Source organism: Gobio gobio (genome assembly GCF_949357685.1).
Source record: "Gobio gobio genome assembly, chromosome: 23".
Classification (NCBI taxonomy): domain Eukaryota; kingdom Metazoa; phylum Chordata; class Actinopteri; order Cypriniformes; family Gobionidae; genus Gobio; species Gobio gobio.
The window spans coordinates 13006745-13032621 of record NC_137119.1 but is presented as its reverse complement, the minus strand read 5'-3'; the positions used below and the strand labels follow the sequence as shown (position 1 = coordinate 13032621).

The window sequence follows — 25877 nt, the reverse complement described above, 5'->3', positions numbered from 1 at the left end:
CAGGTAATTACCTCACTGTAGCCAAGAAGCACTACTCAGACAGGAGACGTCAACTTCATTTAGAGAGATTGCCTAAGGAAGCTTGGCGCACTCCATCGCCTTTACAGCCTGAGTCTAATTTGTGCAGAAATGAATTATGGAGTGGGAAAAAATAGACGAGGGTTAAGGAAGGCACTCCTCTAAATCTGCTTGAGTGCAGCCACAGAGTAGAACAGCAATTCTGATGAGATACTGCTGCAATAGAAAGGATGCAACTTTGGGGTCTCATGCACATGCATTTGTAGAGATATGCAGAGTTTGTTATATGAACATGCTATTATAAAACAATTATTAAATTAATGTACAATGTGCTCATGGAAATGTGCTCATGCAATGGAGAACAACATAAAACAGCAAATCACACCTCATTTAACTTTTGTAATGTGTGTGAAACAGAATGTTCAGTGAGCAATGAGGAGGGATGAGGCTTGGATTTTATCATTCAGGACTTGACTGAATCATGAGGGGATGGAACACTGTGATATTACTGGTTACTACTGTTTACTTAGTCACACGGCCTTGCTTATGTCAGCATATGATTATGCCAATATGGAAACACTTTTTTAGAGTAACAGGTACTGATGAATTGTGACCGGGGACATTTATGGTCAAAAGGGTCTTTTTTGATTTCATGTTGTGTTTAAAAAGCATGAGTAGGGATTGTATATTGTGACAACAAATGTATCCCTACCAAATACCAGCCACTTGGTCCATGTGTATAATTTTCTGTTCACATATAATATGTATCAGATCAAAGTCTTGATCGTCGTTGGTTTTTAGAATCTCATGCCATGGGCATTACGTTTTAACATGACAGCGTGCCATGTTAAAAAATAGGTACATTTTTGTTTGATTTTAAAAGCAAGAATGTGTCCTGTATTAAAGCCCTGTTCAATGTTTTCACAGGAGGTTTTCAAGTGGCTGTATTGTTGTTGTAGTGGACTTTTCTACTGTTGGATGAGTACAAAATGAACATTATATCATGAACAAGATACATAACCTAATATCGATGACTGAATATTGAATGACTCACATACTAAGGTATAATAACTTTTCTGCACCATATTTGATCTTACCTTCTAAACTAAACCAGCCCACACCCACCTTAAAAACTCAGTCCCCTGCTGGGGCCAAACCCTTTAACACCCTCCCCTCATTTACCAATCTCATGGTCCAGATGGGAAGCCCGTGCATCGGCCTGGTCTTAGGGCTGTCCCAGGCGTCCGAGCGCTCTGGAGACCAGGAAGGCGAGCTCATTGCGCTACGGTTACTCCATGCACCCTGAGGTAAAGCGGCGGAGAAGAGACGGAGGGGGGAGAGGTATATTGGTGATGAGGGGAAAATGAGGGATGACAAAATGCAGCAACATAAATGTGAAAGCCAGCAACATAGATCACAGCATGTCAAATTAATGCAATACTTTTACACAAATGCATCATACCAAGCCAATAAAGTGAGATATATTGGGTTTATATATTATAGATATTTTATAAGTTTGGGACAAATTCCTGAAACATGACAGTGATGTTACATAAAATGCTTCTGTCCTAAGAGAAGCAAATGTGAGTATTTGCTTTGAGCGAGTTTCACTTTGTAGAGGAAGTCTGCAAATTTCTCATTATAAAGCATCGTTATGCCTCCATGGAAACAACATTGTTTATTTGTTTGTACAAAACAAGCGTGATCATGTCAGCATGACAACGAGCAGCTCTTTGAGATAAACAGAATTTTACAAAGCGCAAAGTGTCATGGGGAGCATTTAGCCTGTTTAACGAGCTAATGAGGGTTAGTCTGTGTAATTACAATGCATTACACAAACACCGCAAGGCCTATTTTGTTTGAAAAAATTTAAATTATTTCAGAATTATAAATAATAAATAACAGCCGTTGGTTGGTCTGTTACTCTTTTTTTCCCTGTTATGCATCATTTTGTCCCAAACTTTTAAGGAATGTCTGAGCTTCAATACAACTTTAATGTTTCAGAACAACATTGTTGTATTAATTCTTCCATACAAAAAAAAACAACAAACAAAAACATTTTAGTCTTTAAAAACTGGGCAGCAAGGGCACAGTTTATAATTTTCATTGCAATTTTGTCTTTATTTAACATTATTTTCTATGGTGACCAACAATGCTTAAAGTGGATTGGGCGTAAATTGTATTGAACCCAGAACATTGCTTCCTAATAAAACAAAAGTACTTATTGAAATAAATTAACATTCCTTAAGAACAGGACCCAAGAATTGTTGTCATAGAATAAAAAGACGAAAAGTAAAAGAAAATAAATAGCTCTCCTTTAACACAAGCTACAAAGTGAGTGTAGGGGGCAACTGAGAAACAAACACATATCATCATGCCAACATGCCTGTGAATAAAGACATAAATTATTATAATAAAAAATAACAAAATTATGGAGTTGATATTGGTGATTGCTAATCGGGACCATGCAACGTCAGTTCGGTGAGAGTATATTGATGAAGTAAGTCTTTGTATGTATTGACTTCTTTTTCCATTAGCCTTTTCAAAAAGGACAAATATGGTGCAAATGTAAAATAAATGGAGAGGTGAAAATTTTAAGCCTATTGAGTAGGCATCCAAGAGACACTTTAAACACATATGTGGCAATATGAAAGCTCTTTCAATCAGCAGATACATATTTTCAAATGATAAACTCAAGCTAATCCCAACAGGACTCTGAAAGTTCTACAAAATTCAGACCGTAAAGCATGCCTGATTGTCTCTGAAGGGAGTCAGCGGGAGTTACTTCAAGAAAGCGATGAAACGCTAGAAGCTCATTTCCACAACAAAACGAAATCTCTTTCTCTCTCTTACTCACACACGATAACACAGGGGTGTGCACATACTCATGAACACACTTATACACACCAAACCGGAAATCTCAGTTGGAGCCAATGACAGCTGCCCACCCTTCAAATTACACTGTGCCCAGATGGCACATACACCAGAGGGAAAAGCGACCAGAGACATATAAACTAACACAAATGCAGACATACATTCACTCTTCTAGTCATTTAATTTCATGTCATATCATTTCAAAAATACAGTATGCCCAAATACAATGCTAAGCATGCTAGTTAAATTTGTTTAACTGTCAACATGTTTAAAACTAGCTATCTGAAAAATTACATCCAGTTTAAATGGTACTTAAAATTGTAACTCTATTGGATAGCACTTTATTTTATACCATCTTTGTTACACGTTACATGTAGGGCTGTACCAGAATATTCGAATATTCGTTCGATGGGTTGGTATTCGATTTTCAAATTTGGGATTCAAATATTCGTGGTTTTTTTTTTTGGCATGCCTGAGCTTGCATTTTGGGTTAAGCTGCATTAGTTTGACATTGTGAAAAATAGAATAATAGAATCAAAATGTATTAGCCTTTTTACCTGTTAGGGATGTGACGTGAGAACATTTTCCCTCACCGTCGCATTGCAGTGCTTGTGCGCTTAGCGGCTGTGAACGAATGCAGCCGTGTGCCGCTTCTCGAGATTCCTGCTTTTATTCGAGAGAACAATATGTTCAGCCCCTTCCCACCAAAGCTTAGAATATTCGATGTTGATTACTCCCGAAGCTTCGAAGCTCAAAAAATGGTATTCGGACCAGCCCTAGTTACATGTACTTACAATAGTAATAATAGTAAATAATGCATAATTACATGCAACTAACCCTAAACCAAATCCTAATCCTATCCTAACCCTATAGTAAGTACATGTAGTTAATTATTTTTACTCAGTACTTAAATATATAATTACACTGTAACAATGACACCTTAAAATAAAGTGTAACCCTCTATTGCCCCCTTGAGTACTAAGGTTTGTTAACACCAAAGAAACGCAACAATGCACTTTATTGTAAGCTATTCGTTTGGATTTCCATGCATAAAATATCCCTAATGCCTGACAGAGAAATTACTAAAACAGCTTTCTTGACATACCACATTAGCCTCTGTGATGAACCTATACTTTGTAAAGAGGAAAACGCTTCCCGATTCGAGAATCCGAGAACTATCCAAGAAAGTTTTAGCCAATCAGAAAACTATCTAACCAGAAATGCCCTTTGCCTGTGAATTATTTTGTTAGGGTTTGCTGTCATCAAGTTTACAGACATGTCTTGGAGGGCTGAGTTGTGAAGACAGAATGTGTAAGGGAGGTTAGCAAAATGACAGAAGTTAGCAAAACAGCTGAAATTACTTACACCTTTAAAGCGATAGTACACCCAAAAATGAAAATTTGGTCATCATTTACTCACCCTTATGTCATTCCAAACCCAGACTTTTGTACATCTTCAAAACAAATATGGAGATTTTTTTTTTTTCAATGAAACCTGAGAGATTTCTTTCTCTATCTGAAAACACTTTGACGGCTCAAAAAATTCATAAAGACGTGGTAAAAATAATCCATATGAAGTGTCCAAGTTTTCGGAAGAGGCGTGATCTCTTTATATGATGTACAGATTTAATTTAATTTAAACTTTGATCAACACACATACATAGACTACGTCAAATATAGAAAATGAAAGGGCAAAAAATTGTGAAAACCATTTTTCCTTGCGTAACACAAGGATGTTTGAGGTTTGTTCTCATGCATCAAGCAAGGTTGAGCTTTCATGTTTACATATATGTATTGATCAATGTTGTTTATATATAAATAAAAGTAAATGTATTCATCAAATAAAGAGACTGAGGAAATGTGGATTAAACCACTTGATTTATATGGATATTAAAAATATCTTCATGTGCATTTCCAGAACATGAGCAATAATCTTATGGATTTGGAACCACACAAGGTTGAGTAAATGATGACAGAATTATCATTGGGTGAACTTATCATTTAAGTATGTACAACGGCTTGGCATTGCCAAGCATTCATGCCTGCATCGACATACTAGCCTGTACTGGGCCTAAGCTTTGCTGGGAGCTGTGGTATGCTCATTCCCAAAATGAGATGCTAAGGTGACCACCAGCAAGATGGAAAAGAACTCACTCTAATCTTTGTTTCGAGGAATGCAAGAATTAAATGTAGTTTGAAGTTTACTCTATTCGACACAAAGACACTGCAAATCCAGGTTTAATTTAGATTTATGAAAACTTAGAAGGCCCTAAAAAGGAGTTCTTAGCATCCTCCCTGCTCCAGAGCTCAAAGGGGAAATGGGTTTGTGCTGTGCTTTCCAGCTCAGTGAGCATTTATCTGAATTACACACCTCCAAAAAGACTCCTTTATGTTCCACTAGCATAAACCCTGTCTCTGGAGCCAACTCCCAGCCCCCTCTCTCCTGGGATACTGTGAGTGATGTATTTGAGAAGGGCAGTGGGAGAGGGGGGGGCAGGAGAGAGAGCTAGAAAAAGAATGAGTGAGCGAGGCAGACACTGAGCCAAGAGAGCACAGTAAGAGCCTTTACATGTTAATTAATACACGCTACACTCTGGCACAAATCAATGTGACGAAGGAACATGGAGAGCAAAGGAGTAATTACTGTGTAGCTGAAAACTGTGGATCACAGACAGAATCAGTTTCCTAAAGAGACCAAGGGAAACCACAAGCCTTCACCAAACAGCAAGATAGACAGACCAAAAACCAGGAGTTTTACCTGCTTTACCCTTGGCCTTCCAGGAGAGAACTTCCTCTTGGAGATGGCTGGCTTTCCCATACCTATCTTGGGTGTAAGAGGGAAGAAAGTGGTGTTGGAAACACTGGGGCTGTATCCAGCTGGATTCAGGCTGTGGGTTGGCGTCTGGCTTTGTGATGTCTCCCTGGGCGAGGCTTCAGTGGAAAACGGGGACTGGGTCAACTTGGTTGAGCCCTCGGACGACATTCCCGGGGAATGCTTTAAAATGAGGCTCTTATCCTCAATGGGAGAGCTGAAACTGGAGAAACTGTGCTCGCTGACAGGTGTAGTGTCCATTTCCACAGTAGGACTGCACTCTGCAACCAGTGGGACACTATCAGGCTCAGGAAAAATACAAGTGACCTCGGGATCTACCACCTCCTCCTCTTCATGTTCTGGTTGGTCTTGTTTCTGTCCCTGCTCAATTTCCTCCTCAACACTCTGGGCTTCTAGGACATTTGTCATCCTTTTATCCTTCATATTAGTGTCTGAGGGACAGACATCCATGGGTTCTTCCTCTTGGGCTCGAGGGTGTTTGGGGGATGTTTCTTTGGTTAGCAAAGCAGGAAGAGCTTTTGAAACGTCTGCTTCGGGTTCATCCTCTGTAGCTTCAGGCAGTTTATCCTCCATTTCCTTCCCCATTTCCAAAGCACCAATGAGACTCTGTTCCTGGTTGTGGTCTTCAGTAGTGGTAGAGGCCTGAAAGGAGAGGGAGGGTACACCCACTAAAGTAGAGGAGCATGAAGGAGGCTCGGGACCTTCTGTCAAAGTGACTGTAACCTGGATCTCTTGGGCAGGTTCAGCAGCTGCAAAAAAAAAACACATACCTAAGAAATCTGTGGCTAGAAAACACAATAATACAGAACACTATGCATGTTTATGGACAAGAACCACGGACTAAGAAAGAAAAACTTACATGACAGAAACTCTTCTGGCAGAGTAGGAAGTGGACTAGTACTGAGCTCTGTCTCCAACGCCACTTCCTCATCAGCCTCATTAACTTCTTCAACAGGCATAAAGACATCTAGATAGGAAAGAGAAGTGTTAAGTTGCACAAGGAAACAACTCTGGGACAAAATAGTTACTGATCTATGCTGAACATGCACAAGGGTCAGTGAAATGACATTTTCTATTTAATGAAAAAAAAAACAAAAAAAAAACATTACAAATGCAATTCATACAAACAGTAACTTGAATATACCATGTACTGATTACACCATGTGTTTGGTTATCAGAACTCAAATTGTCTTTGCTCAAACTGCATCACAAAATGCAGCAAAGAATCTACACACAGAGTACTGCATAAACAGTTATTATTTCAAACATTTTATCAAAAGGCAGGTAGTCTAGAATCTTTATCGCCACACAACTATGGTCAGTGCAGTGGAGTTACATGAGTTACGCCACAGAAATGGCACCACTAACTTATTACAGGTTCAATCTCCCTGTAGCAATTTGGGGTTTAGTGAATTACTCAACAAAGGGTATGACAATGATTGCGTATGTCCTGCCAGCAACCATTTAGATACAATTCACAACCTGTGGTATCTGCAAAAACTGTGCCACAACAAAATCTGGCATCTTGACAAGAATATTACAGCTATATTTAAAGTGACCACTCACACCATCAATCAGAGGAGATGCAAATGAGATTTGCTTTGCTTTGACTGAACAACCATTTGTCAAACCTAAAAACGCAACTAAATGCATAATTCATCATTTGGCCTCAATCAACAGACCACGATTGCTCAGAAAATGAATTTACTAGAGGAACTAAGAAATTACATCTTATTTTCTACTATTATTTAATCTATATTTATACATCTATCTTATATATAAAATTAAACTGTGTTCTCTTTGCCCCCTCCTCCACCATACATTTACACTTCCTTCACTCTGAACAACGACAGGAATACTCGAGCTGCCAGTGTGGCCCATTGTGCCAGGCATCACCATGACAACACATTTACGAGCCCTTCTCTTGTTAGACACTGCTGAGATGGTCTCATACAGGGCACACAGAAATGAATAAACAAACACAAGCCATGCTCTCCGCTCATACGCAAGACTTCAGAATAACTGCTAGACCAAAAACATTGGTTATTGCTGGACCAAAAACATTGCTAGACCAAAAACATTGGTTATATGCAGGATTTCAAACTTCTAAGGATACATTTGCGCAACACCAAACTAGACAGATGAATGAATGAATGAATGAATGAATGAGCACACACAGACACACACACACATATACATATACAGACCAAGACCATGACCCCTTTTATAATTTGATAAATGTAAATCCTATATATCACACCTAAGCAAGATAGCCATCATTCAGAGTGCTAAAAAGAAGTGAGGTGATTGTGGTGTCCTGATAACGTCTCCATACTTAAAACTCACTAGCAGCACAGGGAAGACGAAAGCCTCACTGGTTTAGAGCTGCTAGCTATTTTTAACCAGACAAGTCAGAGTCCAGACTAGAGAATATCTTACCCTCCCCCAGACAAAGAACACTACAAAAATTCTTACATCTACACACACACACACCTACCTACATACATATTTAAAAAAAAAAACAAAGTCTGTCTGCCTCAAAATGACTTTACTTTGCAAGTTCCATCTGGTCTTTTTTCATCATTTACTGATGTCCACTAAGGCACTGTAGTATGTGTATTGAACATGGACACTTGTGTTACACATTTTCTGAAGAAAATGTGTGAGGAAGTTTAGCATGCTTAAATAAAACAGTTGTACTGTTGAATTAAACATATTTATTAAATGAGTTAACAAATCTTAATGACGTTAAACAAATTAATGTAAATTTAATGGAAAAATAAAATAAAAATCAGACTTCACTACACGATTACTGCAGCCAAAAGGATTCACAATAATATTAAATCACAATATCCATAGAAATTTATTAATTAAATAAATAAACTCATCTTTAACTTTATTTTGTGTTTTCTATTTTTTTGGCCACAGAATCCAAATCCAAATACGTGTGAGGGGAGGGGAAGAAGAGCTTGTAACCATAACTATACAAATATGTACAATAAGAACTTGTTGACTGGCATTTCAAGCAGAATGTCTTTTTTTACGCAATCGTAGTAGTAGATACAGTGCGTTGTGGTCAACTTAAAGCTGTCTCATGTCATATTGCCATGACCTGGTCATGACGGAGTGTGAGGGTGAAGTTAGGATAGAATATATCACTCTAGTTTTGCTTTTTATAAAAATAAATAAATCAGGTGGATAACAGTCGCTTCAATTCCAAAACCTTTACAGTGCTGCTTGTTTTTTACTACATATGATAATTCATACTCAGAAAGTAGAACTGAAATGACATTCATTACAAGATGACATTTAAAATGCACCTGCAAACAATTTTTCTAGTCATGCATTTCATCATTGAGGATTTCTTAAAAAATACTATGTAAAAATCTTGTCTCGTTCTCGTGAACCCAATCTCGTATCTCGTCTCGTGAGATAAGTTGTCGCGTCACACCCCTAGTATATTATGACACCCCAAAAAAATAACACATAAATCAAATAATGTATCAGAGGCTGTATATTGGGCACATAAAATGTGCAGTGTGCCACTAAGGCAAGAGAGAGGTTGAAGTTTAGCCCAGCTGTGCAGTAGCGGCAGCATGTAAACAGGCCTCGGGGTACCTCAGTGAACATGTAGAGTTCAAACAAGAGGGAAGGCTGCTAAGGTCATGAGGCAGTGATGCACAATGACTGCAGTCCGGCTGGACACACAAGGGAGAAGAGGAGCTTATAACAGGATACTGACACAATCCCTCTCCAGAGAGTAGAGAAGTCCTGCTGACTGATTCTGCACACTGGCGCTGCTTTTCACACCTATTATTGCTGATCAGGTGTGCCTCAGGGTCTGCAAACTCCCATAAGCCCTCACACTGACTTCACTCGTCAATACTCACCTGACAGTGTCACCCGGCAGCGTTGCACACTGCCTGCGAGCAAAGCAGATGAACTTAAAGGATTTATCATTCCCAGTGTGGATATGACATCAAACAGGCTCTAGCCTCCAGCCAACTTTATAGCATCCTGAAAGAAGTTGATCTCAAAGCAGCTATGCAGTACAATACCATCAGTCTTCTGTGCACGAGCGCAGGTGATTGTGTTGTTTGTGCACTGGGTCATGTGAGTAAGCGTGACTAGGGTTCTTTTCAGCAGTGTCAGGATGAATCACTGATGGCATCATGCGTCCATGGCAACAAAAACCTTCAGATGGGTGGTGGAGTCGTTTTACCACACCCTTGGGAAAATACCCCTTCAAACATGTGACTAACACATAAAGGGGGTTCTATAATTACCTGCCTATGAATGTACTAAGGACGTCAAAAGAACTGTTACTTCAATGTCAAAACAAGACGAGGTCTTACAAGACTATTGATTTTTACTAGTAGACCAGTCATCCAGAAAAGTACCCAACTTGTTGACAAGTCAATGTTTTGTTTACCGAACGTAAATGGCGCACGATACAGCGTGAAGCTGACCTTTGGACTTGCCGTTTCTGGCAAGTCAAGCACTGAGACTGTCTGTGATGTTGAAAAGAAATTAAAGTATGCATATTTTTTATTGCCAAATGCTTGTAATGAATGCCCCAATGACCGCTTCTGGGGAAACACCAGATTATTCTCAGGATTGTTCACAAAAATTTTGGTTTGTATGTGAACACTCCGAATGAACTTCATCTCAGACACTCGCAGCACATGCAGAGCAGTTTGCTACCAACTCACAATACAAATGATAAGCTGTAAGCATGCAAGACCAACTATCTATGTCAACGGGGTATACAGCAATTTCTTAAAGGTCCCATGGCATGAAATTTTCATTTTATGAGGTTTTTCAACATTAATATGAGTTCCCCTAGCCTGAATATTGTCCCCAAGTGGATAGAAATGTTGATCGGTGTAAAACCGAGTTGTGGCTGTCTTTCTCTGCCTTTGAGAAAATGACAGGCCAGACTAGCCAATCCTGAAGTCTCCTGGTTTGACGTCCAAGCAGGCACGGTTTCCTCCCTTTCCTCCGCCCAGAGAATCTGGCACGCCCATGCAAACGCTCGTCGAGAGATCATTGCATCATTGCTTGTGAACGAGTGAACGCTGGCAGTTTCTCAGTGTTTGGATGTACAAATGAAAACAGAAGTCTTTTTTCAGTTCCTTCTGATCTGTGATCAGTGATTTCTGATGTGTAGCTAATTATTTATTATTCGTGCACACAATGCGGCTTCTCTCTCTCCAGACAGAACGGTGTTTTCGTGTTTTATATTTTGTGAGTCAGTGTTTTTGTACGTCCTCGTCGCGTCTATCGGTTCTAAAATGTGCATACAGTCATGAGTTTCTGCTCAACATCAGCAGAGATAAACCTCACACACGCCGAAGCTCGGCCTTCAACATCCCCGACCCACAGTACTGCATCTGGCCCACAGCGGAGGCACCAAACGCGGCGTGAGATTAAGCAGAAGGGGGGTAAGCTTGAGCATATCCGGGCTAGCCAGCCTAGCCCCACAATAAACTGGATTACATCCGATTACTGCTGTTGTGTCTTTGTTTGCGCTGTGTACTCAACGCGCGTCACTGACGCTTTTATTTTATTTTAAAAATAATGCTATTATCAACACTTACTTTTAACTCGTTCATCTCGACAGCTGTAATGGTACTTTGCATGTGTTACAAAGTTGGTAGAATAATGATGAAGAGACGGACTCGGTGTGACTGTTTATTCAGAACTCTCAGATACAAACACAATAAACTCGCGCTGACTGACAGCGCTCTCATAACTCAGTAGTTACTATAAATAACTTTGTTAGCAATCGCTGAGCTCAGTCTCTGATACATTAGTGATGTCCGGTTCGCGAACGATCTTTCTTTTGAACCAGTTCTTTTTAGTGAACCGAATCAGTTCACCAAATCGGACTGAATCGTTCTAAACGGTTCGCGTCTCCAGTCAGCGCTGATCCATAATTTACTAAAGTTACTAACTTTCTGACATGAGTGACAGTCCCTCCGACTAGAAATAGACTAATAACCTAAAGTATATGCTGTAACTAAAACAGTTCAGACATGCTGAGAACTGATGTGAAGTGAACTCAGGTCCATCCGTCTCCCTGGCAGACTCGTGCCTGCTCGTGCCTCGATAAACCACGCCCCCTCCGCTCATATAAAATGCAAAGATGTCAGCCAATCACAACAGTGGGTGTTTTTACTGAAGTCTCACAGCAGACACGCCTCTTGAAGCAGGGCATTCAGCCACAGGGCAAACAGCAGTATAGAAAAAATGCCTTTTATTTCTAAATTATGACATTTTATGATGTAAAAGTCATACTAACAATATAAGTACAGCTCAGGAAACATTATAAAATAATAGAAAAATGCCATGCCATGGGACCTTTAAGGCTTGTTCACACCAAGACAAAAATTTGTTGCAAAGATTCAGTGTGATAAACGTTTTAATTTGCATGAACGGTTGTCAATGTGTCTGTTCAGACTGACACAAACATTTGCATCTAAATATTTTTCCATTGCACTGTGAAGAAAGCAGACCAACCACTGCTTTTACATAAAACTATGATTGGTGGCGCTCATTAACAATATTTTTCTAAATAATAGTGAACAGCATAGGAGGAAACCAGAACTGACTGTCTTTTCTCTGTACTCTTGTATTTGGTGATGTGTAGTGAGTAAAAACCTAAATGGCTGTTTGAAAACATGGAAACACTTAGTTACTTTTTTTCTCTGTGCCAAAAAAAGTTGCAGCTTTGTATGTACCATAATAACTAGGGCCTAGTCCACACATACACAGGTATTTTTATCAGAAGTTTTTCTTACGTTTAAAAATAAAAATAAAAATCACATCCACATGAAAACGCGAAAATACGCTATGAAGCACTGTCAAGAGCATGCCAAACCAACAGGTGGCAATATAACCCTAACGGTAAAGCCATGTTGGCCAATCAGAAGCCTGGAAAAAAAGGTTATTGCCGGTTCTGATGTAAAAAGACAAAAATCTCCAGTTACACTGTCCACACAGCAACACTGCCACCAGAGTTACTAAAAATCTTCACCCTGGCAGGTGTTTTCCAAAAAGTTTGATTTCAGTGACCGGATACTACATTTGCATGTGGATGAACAGCCAAACCGCATAGAAAACGCTGCGGTATTAAAAAAAATCGGTGTTCGTGTGGACTGAGCCTAGGGTAACCACTGTATTTCTGCTTTTGTATAAGTGCCACCTACTGTCAGTGTGATTTTATTCAACCAATCTGCCATTTTTTTACACTAAGGCCTGAACAGACAAAAATCACATGAGAAAATCAGACCTATTTTTTTTTTCGCTGAACATTAGTGTTAGTGTGAACAGAACTTTATGCTCAAATACTGCTATAATATATATTTTTGGTCTAGCCAATCCGTATGTTCAAGAGCACAACCCAGGACATCAATTGTTTCTATGGGAACCGGAGATTCTAAAAGCAGCTGCAAATTACCAATTGCTTCTTTTATTTCAAATTTTATTTATTTACATTGCAGTTTTTTCCTATTAGTAGTAATTGTGTGAATCATATTGTTATACTGTCTTCGACTTGTTTTATACACACAAAATTCCCAACTCCTCAACTAGTGACAGAGCCAATCAACTACTTGGTGAAAACCTTAGCTGATACAGAAAACAAATAAGAGGGTGGAAATTAAACAAACCAAATCTAAAAATGTTTTACATAAATCAATCTAGTATTCTGTCTCAGTGGTCAAGCTGGTTTGAAAATGTACAATCAGGCCAGTAGAGATAAAAAATATTAATATTTACCTAATAATTGTAATCTCTAGGAACAGCACAAAGAAGATTATTTGTTGTTGTTTCTTAATTAAGTTGTCCAGTGAGTCTATTCATATTTTTTTTTTTTTCTGTCTTTATCACACTTTATTTCATTACTGACTGTTTAAATAAATACTAATAACTTAATTTTTATTGTTAAACCAACGTTTACTTCACTGAGAGGTACTTTGTACTTGAAAGCTAATGTTTTAAATTCAGTTTTTAATAAACTTAATAAAAGTCAACATGAAGTGACATCTGCAAACTATTTTACATCTGTAATGTGATTTATTGCCAGGAGAAACGGGATGTTAAATGAGAAAATGTGAATTGACAAAATAACAGGGGTGGACAGTCTTTTCAGAGATTATTAAGACAACCCCCCCCCCCATCCCCTTTTTTGCTTTGGAATTAATATTTAAAAAGTAAACAGTGCCATTTAATTTCATGCTAACTTCACATTGTATTAGGGAAGGAGTATGCAGTCCCCATTTGTCCCTCCTGACACTGAAAAATTAAGTTGTCTAGTGAGTCTGCTAGTCTATTGACTGTATATTGTTTTTAATTTTCTGTCATCATCACACTCTTTGTTTTTGTTCCTTTTAAATTACTTTTAATTACTGACTGTTTACATCAATAATAACCAATGTTTACTTCACTGAGAAATACCGTATACTTAAAAGATAATGTTTTTAATTATTTGTTTGAATAACCCTAACAAAGGACTGTGTTCAATAGCATATGAGTTTTTGTTGAGGTATTAATATTGGCATTGAGAACAGTGAAATTGCAGCTACTAAAATTCTGATGTCGTGACAACACTAGCATGTACGTGTGCATGTGTGCACTCAGCGTGTGTTTATCAGGAAGTGGGGGTGTGGTAGGGTTGGTTAACAGGTGGGCGTCTCTGTCTTGATTAGAGCCGTCTCTCTTGGGGGCCCAACAATGGGATGATTGCTTCCTCTGGCTGCTGGCAGAGGCCCAGTGCATTGCTGCTGGCATGACTGGCTTTACAAAGAGCCCTTACAACCGGGTCTGATTGTATCCTTTTCTGCCAACCACATGCCAACATATATCAACTCCCCACCACGGGCCCACAGGAAGAAAAAAAAAAATCATTAGTAATAAGGTGCAGTTGGGGGATGTAACCACCGCAAAAGGCTCACTGCAAATTCATCTCTTTGCCATCAGGCTACAGGAAGAGTCCATTCTCATTACAATTCCTAATAATGGGCCCAAAGAAAATAAGATTTGCTTTTAGCTTCCAGGGTCTTGATGATAGTTCACCAGCTGGGACCATGAGCCCAGGAAGCGGAGTCATTTTCTTTCTTCAACAGCATTTTTAGAGAGCTTTGTAGTGCACAACAAAAAGATAAAATATATCTCTAACCCAATTCTCCTTGGTAGACTCAAAAACTAGCCATAAAGTCAACATGAAATGGCATCTGCAAACCATTTTACTTCTGTAATGTGATGCATTGCCAGGTGAAATGAGATGTTAAATGGGAAAACGTGAATTGACATGATTTGAATAACAGGGATTGGTGGACAGTCATTTCAGAGATTACAAAGACAAACACTTATTTCCAGTTTGATCGAAAATACAAAAAGTAAACAGGGCCACTTTCATTTCATGCTGACTTCACATTGTACTAGGGTATGCAGTCCCCATGTGTCCCTACTCCAAAACTCAAGAAACTGAAAAATGCAAACGCTCATTTAGGGCAGACTATGAATGATGTATTAAGATGTGGCAGCGGTGTTTCTCAACCTGCTCACACGCTCAGGTTTCTGGCTGAACTGACAAACCTACTGTAATTACAATCAGTGACAGCAGAGAGGCCCACACATTACATCTCTGACACATTAAATGTCGCAGCCTCGACAGAGACTCTGTGGCAGTAATGAAGAGTGCTTAACAACACAAAAACCCAGCCTACCGCACTTTACAGTTGACCAACATCACACACAGAACAGCAGTCGACAAAGTCAACAGGAGAAAAAAAGCTCAACATAAAATAGAATTGATAGTTGATAGAAGTGGTTAAATGTACTTAGTCAATGGAATAACTTATATGTTTGAAAGTATATATTTTAAAATTACTAGAAGAGTGAGTGAGTGGTTGGGTGGATGAGTGAAAATACATTTTTGTTAATTCCTGAACCCTATACTAAACACATAGCATAACAAAATTACACACGAAAAGGAAACTAAACCAACAAACTATTTCTTAATATTTTTATATATACGTTCATCTTTAATTGTGTGTTAAGAAAGGATTGCAATGATCTAATGAGCAATCACGTTAATTGTTTTTATCTCAATTGATCAGCACTAAATACAGGTGAAAATGTGAACCAATCAAATCACATTTGGTGCTATTAAAAAAAATGCGGCAACCTCACTCATTTTCTCTTGAAGCCAATACCGAAGTGAATTAAACTGCAATTCAATTCATCGACTGGCTGCTAGGGACAGGCTCCAAAAGAGAGCAGAATCTCATTGAGCCCCATGTTAAAATGCCAAACTTTACAGCAGAAAAAAACATGTTTACAGCCTGGTACAAATTGTGCTTTTGGTCTATATATCTAATTTTGCCCTTCATGACAACTGTGAGGTTATATATATATATATATATATATAACTAATTTGTTTCCATTAGATAAAGCCTTAAAGATCTGCCTAAATAAGGGCGTAGCCACTTGAGTGACAGGCAGATTGCCGTTTGTCTTCTGTCTGTTAGCCATCACATCACTTCAGCTCCAGCCACTTCCCGCCCCTTTGCCCATTTTCAGTTATCCGGGAGTGACATGCGGTGACGTGCTGCCAAGATGGGAACGGCCAAATTTACTCTTCAAAACTGCTCTTCAGAAACCTATGGGTGACGTCACGGACACTACGTACAACATTTTTTACAGTCTATGATGTGACCACATAGAATCTGTAGAATAATCCCTGTAATTCGCTTGGGACAAAAGCTTTAGCTTTTTTAAAAGATCTTTTCTGATACAACAGGAGATGAATTCGATATGCAGGTTCATGCCAGGTGTGAACTGCAATCTGTCCCAGCTGACCGGACACAGGTGTTAAAAGCTGGTGTAAACAGGGTCTTTGTGTAGGGTCTTCTCACGAATCCCACAAAAATAGATTCTAGGGTAGTATTTGAGTAACACAAAATAAATGCCATTTTCCTACAACAGCACTCCAGTACTCTATAATACTGCCAACTTCAGATGTGTGTCGAGTGCTGAGAGACATGTACTCACCCTCGATTGGCTCTGGGTCAGTGAGTGAAGGCTCCTGGCTGCTGATGGGCTGATTGTGCCTGCTCTCCTCTTCAACCTGCTTACACACACTGCAGGTGTACCCATCCTGCACCTGAGTGTTATGGTCAGCACCCTCCTGCCTCTCACAGTCCACGTGGACCCATCTGATAGAGAAAATGACAATAAACAACCACTTATGACAATCATCAATGACCCAATTGAGATGACGGCATTTACCTAAACGACAGTAGAAATGTAGCGCATTTGTTATTTGAGCTAAAACGTTTTTGCGTCCATCATGTTGTACACAGACATTGTTTACTATGATAATCTGTATCTGTTTTTCAAATGCCTTACACCATGAGCATTGTGTTTAAGATGTTGTATCAAGGCATTCAACTTTAAAAAATGCATTTCAAGACCCCGGCATTCTATTTAAGTTACTGTGTCTGCATAGTCACATAGTGAAACCTTGGGATATAAACAGTATTGTCAAACTAATCTCATGTCTAACGTTGATGTCTTGCAGCTGTACTTTAGACACTAATCTGAGCATTTTATATCAACGTCTATTGTAAATGTAGAACTGTTTGCATCTCACAAAATGTCTCACAAAATTATTTTGTGAGCTAATCGACAGAACGTCACAGATGCCACTCATAAAGAAAAAAAAGTTTTGCTCAAAAAAATTAAGGGAACACTTAATCATCACAGTGCCACATATACCAGAAAATGTATGAGCGCAAACCATAGTAAATCACCTTGCATGATTGATTTTAATACTCTCCGCCCATAAATTTTGCACCTGAAAGGGAACTCCAACAAATGCATATGCAATAAGGTGAGCCGCAAAAATAACTGTGTCCACGCCTTTTCAGCACTAATTATTAACTGTGTCTTTAGTAAATCCTGACAGTAGTTTTTTAAGGTCAAAAGAGGCTATGCGTTGGTGCAAGCTGTTAGTAAATCTGGACTCAGGTTGCACAGGCAGTCCAGCTCCTCTATCATGGCACATCCATACGTGACGTTGCAAGGAAGTTTGGTTTGTCTCCCAGCACCGTTTCAAGAGCATAACCCAGCAGCAGGACCGGTATCTGCTCCTTTGTGCGAGGAGGAACTGGAGGAACACTGCCAAAGCCATTCAAAATGACCTCCAGTAGGCTACTGGTGTGCATGTTTCTGACCAAACTGTCAGAAACAGACTCTATGAGGGTGATGAGAGGGCCCGATGTCCTCTAGTGGGACATGTGCTCACAGCTCAGCACCGTGCAGCTCGATTGGCATTTGCAAGAGAACACCAAAATTCAAGTCTGCCATTGGCGCCCCGTTTTCTTCACGGATGAGAGCAGGTTCACACTGAGCACGTGACAGACGTGAAAGAGTCTGGAGATGCCGTAGGGAACGTTATGCTGCGTGCAACATCATCCAGCATGACCAGTTTTCCTCTGGGGAAGAATATCCTTGGAGGGTCGCACAGACCTCCACATGCTAGCCAGTGGTTCCCTTACTGCTGTTAGGTACTGGGATGAAATCCTCAGAGCCATTGTCAGACCGTATGCTGGTGCAGTGGGACCTGGGTTCCTCCAGGTGAATGATAATGCCCGGCCTAGAGTGTGCTAGAGTGTGTAGGCAGTTCTTAGAGGACGAAGGATTAATGCCATTGACTGGCCCTCATGTTGCCCAGGCCTAAATCCAATTGAGAACCTCTGGGACATTACGTATCGGAGCAAGTAGCACCACAGACTGTCCAGACTGTCACTGATGCCCTGATCCAAGTCTGGGAAGAGATCCCCCAGGACACCATCCGCCATCTCATCAGGAGCATGCCCGCGTGGGGGGCATACACACTACTGATTTACATTATGAGTTACTGTGATGAACTTCATGCAAATCCGATCAGCCTTTATTACATTTTTGGTATGATTTTGAATCCAGTGTTGATGATTTTGGTTTCCATTGACTGCTGTCACAATTTTGTTCTTAACAAATCATAGAATGTAAAGATTTTCAAATTTAATATTTTATTCTTTGAGATCTAATGTGTGATTTAAGTTTTCCCTTAATTTTGTGAGCAGTGTATTTTGGAAAGGGTTAGGGTTAGGGTATTTTTGCATATAAGCCAGTCATTTATTAGTTGACTTCCTGAAGAGTGTGAACAATGTGATGGTTTCAAATATAGTTTCTGGTTCAACCAATGCTGTTGGACTATCTGTTTTGTCTAAACAATGACATTTACGAAATTATTATTTCTTTCTTTCTTTCTTTCTTTCTTTCTTTCTTTCTTTCTTTCTTTCTTTCTTTCTATCTTTCTATCTTTCTATCTTTCTATCTTCTTTTTTTAATGACCTTTGAACTAATTATCTTGATTTTTTTGCACATACATGTGCATGACATACGTGACATACATGATTACATGTGTGATTCCTAGACAGAAACAAATCCATCTGCCAAACAAATTCTATGAGCATTTTTTTTTCATTCACAAAGACATCGAGTCATTTCCAAAAGCTCAATTACAACATTCTATGCAGACCTTTTGCAAGATAATCCCCCCCCCAAAAAAACAAAACAAAACAAAAACATACAACCCAGACTATATGACACACCGGTTCACTTGCAATGAGGCTAAACATGGTTTGTCTCAACCACAAATGTGTTTTGTGTGGAGAATTACAGGAAACCATTGAAAGTCAACTGAAATTTAGAAACCAAACCCTCAAATGATGAATGATGACACTTAATGAATTTTCGTAATTAAATAATAGTTTAATGAAAATTTGCGTCCTATTGTTATTATGCAGAAATCGATTCATTGAAGCAATAGGTCACTGGAGACTGTGTGATACTGTCATAGCTGAAGGGGTCTCATTTCCTACCTCTTACATGTGCAACATGAGTGCTTGTCTGTAGGGCTGCCAGAGTCCTGATTCTGCCCACAGATGAGGCAGAGCAGCGCTGAATCGTGCTGCTGTTGACATCCTTCACACATTACACCATTAGATGACCACTGACCGTTAGGCCTCATGCCACACTGAGCACATGTCCGGCAGTTCTGCAAAACACAATGTTCAATTCACTCCTACATCATCCAATACATGATCATATAAAATCATGACAGCAAAACCATTTAAAGTGAACAGGTTAACCATTTCTTATTCCTGTTCTTATTGAGCAGATTACAATATTAATAGCCAATTATTGCAACCTAACTTTTATGGCCCAATTAAATACCAGTTGATTAAATCAAGGTTTGATGCATTGCGAGTGCTCTTTCATAAAGGTGGGTGATATGACCAAAATCTTATGGGTAATTTTAGTAAATACAAATGGTATAAGCAATTTCTTTTCTCAGTATAACAAAATATAAAAAAAATTCTGGGAATACTAAAATAAAAATAAAAATTGGGGGGTTGGTAAGATTTTTTAAAATATTTTTCAAGAAGTTTCTTTTCCTCACAGAGGCACATTTATTTGATCAAAAATACAGTCACATTTTGAAATATTATTATATTACAAAATAACTGTTTTCTATTTTAATATACAGTCGAACCAGAATTTATTCAGACACCTTCAACATTTTCTCACATTATCCCAGTTTATTTGCTATAGTTTAGAAAATGGTCATGAAATATGACACAAACGTTAAACTGTGTCAGAACAAATTCATCTTGATAATATCAGATAACTTTTTATAGAAAGTTTATGTAAAGGATTACAATCCACCAATCAGCTGTAAGCTGTTAAATCTAAGTACACAATTAGATAATACCAATTTATGTAAACGAAAGACTAAATAAAATTAAGCATTGCTTGGTCAGTGGTGTAAAAGGTTGCATTAGCAATTCAAGAAAAAAACACTTACGCAAAACATGGTCAGGTCAAAGTGTCTGAATAATTTTGGTCCCAAATTGTTATACATTTTATTGGTAGTCCACTGTATGAAGAAATGTTGGGTATAATGTGTCACAGTTTACTTTTTGCCATCCTCACTTACATAAATTAACTATAGTGTCCTGCACCCACTAGAAGAAAAAAAAAACACTTTTTTTGGTTTGATTGTAGTTTATAATGTAATTTATTACTGTGATGGTGAAGCTGCATTTCTAGCATCATTCCTCAAGTCTTCAATGTCACATGCTTTTTCATAAATCATTCTAACATACTGATCTGGTGCTCAAGAAACTATTATCATCAAAACATTTTGTAGAAACTGTAATGCATTTTTTCTTTTCAAGATTCTTTGACGAACAGAAAGTTCAAAAGAATAGTTATTTGCAATTTGTTTTAACATTGTACATGTGTTTACTGTTATTTTTGATCAATTTAATGCATCCTTGCTGAATAAAATATTCATTTCTGTCAAAGAAAAAAATCTTACTGACTCCAAAACTTGGGAACAGTAGTGCAATATTAAATAACCATGTGAAACTGCCTTACTCATCTTGACTTGTTCCGGATATGTCTCACTGTATTTCATGTTAAAATATAATGTAAATAATGTAAAACAGTTCTGCCAAGTGAGAGCAAATACACATAAATGTACCTACAGTGGTGTAAACAGTACAGCAAATTCTACTATTGCAATACTATTGCTTCATGTACTGCAGAGACCAACATAAAAAATAAAAAAAATAACTATTAAAAAAAAAAGATGACAACTTGCATCTGAACAATGACACTTGAACTTAATAACGACTGCAAACAGCAATCTTTATGGGCTCTCCTAAATCAATTTGGATTGAGTTCCAGCATAATTATGGCTCTATAAATCCTCAAAATCATGTTCATCAGTCTGCATCAGCACTCAATAGGAGCAAAGCACCAGAAAATTCCATGCCAATTAAAAAATTCATAAATAAAAGCCACTTCAAGCTCATCAAAAGCAGCATTTCAGCCAGCTGAAGAAGGGCACGTATCAAGTCTAATAACCACCCACAGACCCTTAGCAGGAAATCCAAGCCCTGTCAAGCCTCTGATGATGGGCAGACTCCTTTGCTAAGTCCTGCATGACAGGTGGGGCTTCTTGGCCGCCTCCACAAAATGATGGAAGGCGACTGAGAGGGATCTGTGTGGGATTTGGTTCAGCTTTTATATTATTTCAGATATGCAAGATATTTAGGGGCCTACTAACAATCTAATTAAATTTAGAAAAGTATTGCGTGGTCTCAGCCTCAGAAGGCATACTCACAGATCATGGACCATCTGTTGCACACCACACACAAAGTAAAAAGATCTTTCTTGAAACTAAATGCTCCAAATTGATTGACTTCATGCTATTTCTGGGCATAGGGAGGACAGATTTCAATGATACAGAATCAATGGCCCAATAATGCTCTGTTAAGTGCACTTCAAAACAACTTCCAAACAACCTGAATATTTGGAGTATTACTTAAAATGCATAATTTACACTTATCAATGGCATATAGTCAAGAGGTTTGCATTGCACGTTCTGATTAAATTACAACATATCAAATATTTTTGGGTTCAAATCAAAGTTTTATTTTAATATTCTGATTCATCTGGAAGCAATTTGGTTTGATTTTGATCTATTATTTATTAAAAATCTATATGGTGAAAAAATACAAGGCTTTTTATATACTCTTCAAGCTCTTCAAAGTTGACAGATACCATAAGTGCAGGCACAGGAGAAGTGCATCAAAACCATCTAGTACAGCATGCACATTAGGAATAATTAAACTAAGGTAATGAATTCATCATGGTGATTAAATCAAGCTCCAGCATCATTCTAGAGGGAATATACAGTATGCTAGTGAGATGAAAACCAATGCACTCTTCAATCCCACAGTCCATAAACACACACAAAAGAGGCGTGTGGGTTGCGTGTTACAGGCTCAAAATGGAAATGAAAGCACAGTGTCTCTCTTACAGCAAGCCAGCATCACTGTCACAGTGCGGTTTGTAGTCCATACACAAACACAGGCTTACCTTGCACCTCCAGCCATTGGTGGGTATTGTGTCCATGACGGGCTGCAGGCAGAATGTATGATACCCTTTATCACACATGTCACACACCAGCATCTTGCTGTCTTCCCCTGGGTTCCTACACACCAGACAGGGGAAAAAAAAGGATACTGTAGTTTAAAGATGCTACAGAGGGTGATTTCAGATACAGGGGCTTTTGCAAATAAGACATCCTGACCTATTATACTGTTAACACTTTGTTTGCAGCTGACAGGAAATTTTCCTATCTAGGGTGAAAGTGCTTTTAGCTAATCAGAAGATTTTTTATGTTTAATGTATAGTTATGTGGAGCGGGAATGGACAGTAGGCAGTGACAAAAAAAAACAAAAAAAGACCTGTTGTTTGCTGCAATCTTTTTTTTATAGTTCAGCCTTTAGCATTTTCTTCTTTTCTTTTTTTTAGAGATGCAACGAAATTTTGGCTACCAAAAATTTTCAGCAGAAACAGCTATTTTCGATTTCGGGCCAAATTCAGTGACCGAAACAGACATTTAATTAGCACTTCTCCAATGGCACATTTAGACTGTGTTTAGCATCCATTTCATGCAAACATTGTGGATAAGCTACATCTTTGTCAGCTGTGTGCTTGTACAGCTTGTAGGCTAAACAATGTCACTTAACATTACATTTACCTCAAGAAACATATTCAATGCCCATAAACTGCCCAAAGACTGCCTTGTTGTACAATTTCATTGTTTTTATAACTAATTTTAGCTATTTGATTAATTAATTGATTAATAATTCAATATTTATTTTTGGTTATTTTCGGTTTTCAGCCCAGAATTTTCATTTCGGTGCATTCATACTTTATTGTAACAATTTTATTGATATTATTATAACAAACAAGTGATCCACCTAATTTTTTTTAATTTTATTTCTCGATTTCTATCATTTATATTTTCTACAATAATAATATTTATAATTATTATTATTATTATTATTATGCATTTTATTGTATATAGCACCTTTAAAAGAAGCTTCTCAAAGCCATTTACAGTTAAACAATGCAAGCATCACAAACTAGTAACACTAGTAAACAATAAATGAACATGCATATCACAATCAGCTAAAAGCCAACCTAAAAAAAAGCTGTGACACAATTCAGAAGCATAAGCTGAGAAAGCCCTATCAGCCATGCATAGACGTGTTTGATGGACTTCCGGAAGAACATGCTGAGATGAGTGAAGATTACTGTGTAAATCGTGATTCCAGTGTAAATACATTCATGCAAATTATCAACCAAAACGACAGTTTAAATTCACATATTACTCCTGGTCTTAAGCTATAATATAATTCAGTGAGAAATGTCAGAAGCAGTCATTTAAGTAATCAGTTCTTTTCTATTTCCATCTCCTGCCATTATTAAGGTGATTTAAGTTTGTAACTGGGCAGTGGGCTTAATCAAATGAACTGTCATGATCCATTTAGAGACTACAATCTGCAAAGAGACGTTTAATCGATTAAACAGCTGATTAACAGAAGGGCTTGTTCCCCAGTGTCAGTTTCAAAATCTAAAGACAGTCTGCTCCATACACAATTCACATATTTTTAGTGGTGTTCACTAAATTTCCACTTTTTTTTTTAAAGTAACAAATTAAAAAATCGATATTGGTCAAACATCATGTAATTTTATATCAACTGATCTACTCTCAAGACACCAGCGTCACTCCGCAACCCAATACAACCTTATTCTACATATACCCAGGAAAACAACACCCCATTACATTCTCCAATGAGCAATAACACTTTCACTGTGGCCAAAATGTCGTAAATCAAAGAGGAGAAAGTCAGATTTATAGAGCTACGAGGAGGTGAAGGTGACGTTCAGGAGATTTATCCATTTCCAGTGCTATATTTTCAGCCAATGCAAATCCATGTCATTTGATATTTACAGCTGTGCTGAGCCATTACATTAATTTTCACCCAGATCAAGACAGATGCATGTTTTGCCTTTCCCAGCTTTACAGCATCTGATTCTCAGTCCAGCAGCACATCACAGTGGAGAATACAGAGCTTAAACAAAATGCAATCCATTTAAACTACACTGCAATTGAAGCATTAAAAGAATAAACATGCACAGTACGCTCCACTGTAAACATTCACTGTGAAAGATTCTGATGTGCTCTGCCGCCTCGAAACAATATACACGTATAGAAAGGCTTGTAAACACATCAGAGGTGTCTGACATCAGAAGAAATGGATTTCCCAGCAGTCACAGTCAGTGTGTGGCTGGGAAGAAAAAATAGCGAAGTGAAATCCCTAAGGGTTGCCATGTTTTCGTCCATGGCATAGATATGGCATGCACCGTATAAACACACAATTGTCATACTATTCAAACAGCAATATGAAGTTAGCAAAAGCAAAAACAACTTAAAGTCAGTATTTGTACATATGGGAAAATGGTGGATATATTTCCACAGATTTTCAGATAAGTGCAGAAAATGCAAACAAAGTGCATTCTATTTCAGCATATTCTATATATACAGTCAAACAAAAAAATATTCAGACATCAGATATAATTTTTTTTGCAGGACACTATAGTTCATTTATGTAAGTGAGCATAGCAAAAAGTAAACTGAGACATATTATACCCCAAAATTCTTCATACAGTGGACTACCAGTAAAATTGATAAAAATTTGGGACCAAAATTATTCAGACACTTTGACCTGACCAAGTGTTTTTTTCTTTAATTGCTAATGCGACCCTTTGCACCACATACTGAACAAAATTAAGCATTGCTTGGTCATTGGTTTACACAAATTGGTATTATCTAATTGGGTACTTAAATTGAACAGCTGACAGCTGATTGTAATTTATTACATAACCTTTCTATCAAAGTTACCTGACATTATCAAGATGCAAGATTCATTTGTTCTGACACAGTTTAACTCTGAGTTCTTGTCAGATTTCATTACCATTTTCTAAACTATAGCAGAAAAAATTTGATAAGTTAATTTTTCTAATCGATTCACAGGACATACATACATACACATATACATTTTATATATATATATATATATATATATATATATATATATATATATATATATATATATATATATATATATATATATATATATACAAACATATACATACACACACATATACATATA

The 25877-nt window shown here is 38.0% G+C and overlaps 1 protein-coding gene across 5 annotated transcripts in view; it reads right to left on the bottom strand.

The window, feature by feature from the left end:
- kmt2ca (lysine (K)-specific methyltransferase 2Ca) overlaps positions 1 to 25877 on the bottom strand; it is a 184712-nt gene that overhangs the window by 65746 nt on the left and 93089 nt on the right. For all 5 annotated transcript variants that reach the window (XR_013815734.1, XR_013815735.1, XM_079806795.1 and 2 more), the window contains exons 10-15: positions 22729 to 22843; positions 19659 to 19834; positions 16783 to 16946; positions 6584 to 6691; positions 5650 to 6473; positions 1201 to 1320 (exon numbers count right to left, since the gene is read on the bottom strand). Coding sequence is in view for 3 of the 5 variants with exons in the window: in XM_079806795.1 (XP_079662921.1) it covers positions 1201 to 1320; positions 5650 to 6473; positions 6584 to 6691; positions 16783 to 16946; positions 19659 to 19834; positions 22729 to 22843 (1507 nt within the window). In the remaining 2 variants the exon portion in view is untranslated. The remainder of the gene's footprint in view (positions 1 to 1200; positions 1321 to 5649; positions 6474 to 6583; positions 6692 to 16782; positions 16947 to 19658; positions 19835 to 22728; positions 22844 to 25877) is intronic.